Consider the following 2,823-nt stretch of genomic DNA (forward strand, 5'->3'; position numbering starts at 1 on the left):
TCTGCTTGTGGATGAGGATTATTTCTCCTTATCAGACTAGTAGCCCTATCTTTCTGATTTTATTAAGGTCTTCTGGAAGGTAGAAACATCAGTCAGTCAACAGAACTGGATTCCCTAGGAAGTCTTCATTAGCTTGGTAGCCATATTTTCCATTAGACAGTGGCTCCCTAAGCTTTGTAACCATATCTATATCATATGTGGGGAATACTTTATTATTCTTCCATAATCTGACTTTTATGCTATGCTTCCTTATCAAAGTCAGGATACCAGAGTATGGGTTTCTGTCTACCCATAGTGCTGGCAGCCACTGGTCTTTTAAGCCTTGATTAATGGCTAAGAAGAGACTTTATGACTGACCAGGACTCTGCTTTAGCAATCTGAAGACACCATCCCGGAGCTGCTTGGTCTTCATACCATAGATGATGGGGTTGAGCATGGGTGGGACAACCAGGTAGAGGTCAGCCAGGAGGATATGAACGTGGTGGGGCACATGCTGGCCAAAGCGCTGTGTATAGAATGAGAAGAGTCCTGGTGTATAGAAGAGAAGGATGACACCCAGGTGGGAGCCACAAGTGCCAAACGTCTTAGCCCTTGCCTCTTTGGAGGAGAGGCTTAACACAGCCCGGAGGATAAGTCCATAGGAGACAGCAATACAGATGGAGTCAGTGCCCACCACCAATGTGGCAGCAGTGATTCCGTAGATGTTGTTTGGCTGGGTGCCCCCGCAAGCCAGCTTCACCACAGCCATGTGCTCACAGTAGGAGTGGGCCACCACTCGGCTGCAGTAGTTCAGTCTTGCCAATAAACAGGTGAGGGGGGTCATGAGTCCCAAGCCACGAAGCACAGCTGCAGCTCCAAGTTTCCTCACAGACTCTGGGGACAGCAGTGACCCATAGTGTAGTGGCCGGCAAATGGCCAAGTAGCGGTCAAAGGCCATTGTTAGCAGGACACCAGATTCTACAGCTGAGAAGCCATGGATAAAGAACATCTGGGCAGCACAGGCTCCAAATGCAATCTCAGCAGCATTTGCCCAAAAGACTGCAAGGAGCTTGGGCACAGTGGAGGTGCAGAGCACCAGGTCAATGGTGGACAGCATGCACAGGAACATGTACATGGGCTGATGCAGGGCAGGCTCTAAGTGTACCACCAGCAGTACTGCCATGTTGCCAAGCACTGCCAGGGCATACATGGAGCAGAAAGGAAAAGCTATCCAAAAATGGGATGTCTCCAGGCCAGGAATCCCCGTGAGCAGGAAAGAGGTTGGGTTCTGTTGGCTGTGGTTTGTGAATTTCATGGCCAAGCCAAGGTAGGATGAGTAGAGAAGGGCTCACTACCTTACTGTCAGTCCTAGGAAATGAAGCAGGGATTCATCCTTATGCTGTGGTTGAATGGCAGCAGGAAATATTTTGAGTTAGACTTCGTGAAAAACATCCAGGATGAGAAGATTGTAGGGCACTGGGAAATAATGCAAGGCAAGAGGTGGGTTACCATCACCAAGGTTTAAAAAAGCCTTTTCCACTGCCCTCTGGATCCAGTGATGCCATGGCTGTGGGCTGGGGGTGAGTGGCATGGCTGTGGAACCCTCTCCATGGTGAAGGTATGTGGTTAGAGGCTCTTGCAGCTTTCCACTCTCTGCCTGTGAACCTTCTCTTGCCTATATTCTAATATTTTCTCCTGATTCATCTGCCTGTGTGACAATATAAAGGCAATGTTAATAATAAATGGCCAGGCAGATTCAATGGAAGACTCAAATGTGGTTACTTTATAAGATGGGACAATCAGGACTTAAGGAAAAAGAAAAGACAGAGAGATCTTGATGGATTTTCCAAGACATTGAGCCTATAACAAACTCGTAGATGAGGCTCAGAAACTAGGTTCTGACTGGAAACAGAAAAACATAGGTGAGGAGCTGAGTGTCTGGTAGGCTGCCATAGCCAGAAGATTGCCTGGCTCTTGTTTATTTTTTCTAGCCCATAAGTCCATTAATTCATACTTTGCCTGGGGTTAACAACTCATGGTCAGAAAGGCTCCTAGAACCATGTTCCTAAGATCATCACCAAATTTAGCTAGGTAAGTGGATAACTGCTCTGAAGCTGGCTATTACTGGGTACAGGGTGAATATTTCAGTAGAAAGTATTTCTAGCAAGTTCTCCACTACTGAGGTCCATATAAGGCAAGAGGCTTTGAAATGGAAGATGCTTAAACTATTTCTCCAATATATGCATACACATGTATATCTATATATCTATGTATCTATATATATCTATATATACACACATATATATGTGTGTGTAATATATGTATACATATATATTTATGTATGTAAAAATACATACATATGTATTTTTAAAATACTTTTTCTTTTCTTTTTAATTAATATGAGGGTACCTACAATTAGGCTGCATTGCTTGCATTTATAAGGTAAAGTCTAAGTTGTACCCATGTCCCTCACACAGGACGTGTCTGGAGTTTGCTTAGTACAAGGATCCTATGCTTGCCTCAAGAGTCCCAGCTGGTTGCTAACAGAAACCCGTGTCAGACAACTGGTCAGTGGCAGGAGTGAGGTTGATTTGGCCACAATATATGTTAAGATCATTGAGAATGATTGTGTAGAAAGTATATTATCTCATAAAAATCAAAATTACATGAAATAAAGAGAATAAAAATTAAATTTTAATCACTGGGAACATAGAATTATTCTCTAAAATCAAATATGGAAACCCACGTTTGCTCACATGACATACTGTTCTACTACATATCTCCCCATATCTTTCGTCCATTGCCCACTCTCCATCTCTCTTCCTATGCTGTCTCCTTTTCTGC

General features: G+C 43.9%; 1 protein-coding gene across 1 annotated transcript; it reads right to left on the bottom strand.

The window, feature by feature from the left end:
- Positions 1-346: 346 nt before the first annotated feature.
- LOC100952333 (putative olfactory receptor 52P1) lies at positions 347-1,294 on the bottom strand. The gene has a single exon (XM_003780951.1). It carries the CDS (start codon positions 1,292-1,294, stop codon positions 347-349), a length of 948 nt encoding a protein of 315 aa, XP_003780999.1.
- Positions 1,295-2,823: the final 1,529 nt, after the last annotated feature.

The sequence above is a fragment of the Otolemur garnettii genome, unplaced genomic scaffold (assembly GCF_000181295.1).
Source record: "Otolemur garnettii isolate 467f Iridium unplaced genomic scaffold, OtoGar3 scaffold00001, whole genome shotgun sequence".
Lineage (NCBI taxonomy): Eukaryota > Metazoa > Chordata > Mammalia > Primates > Galagidae > Otolemur > Otolemur garnettii.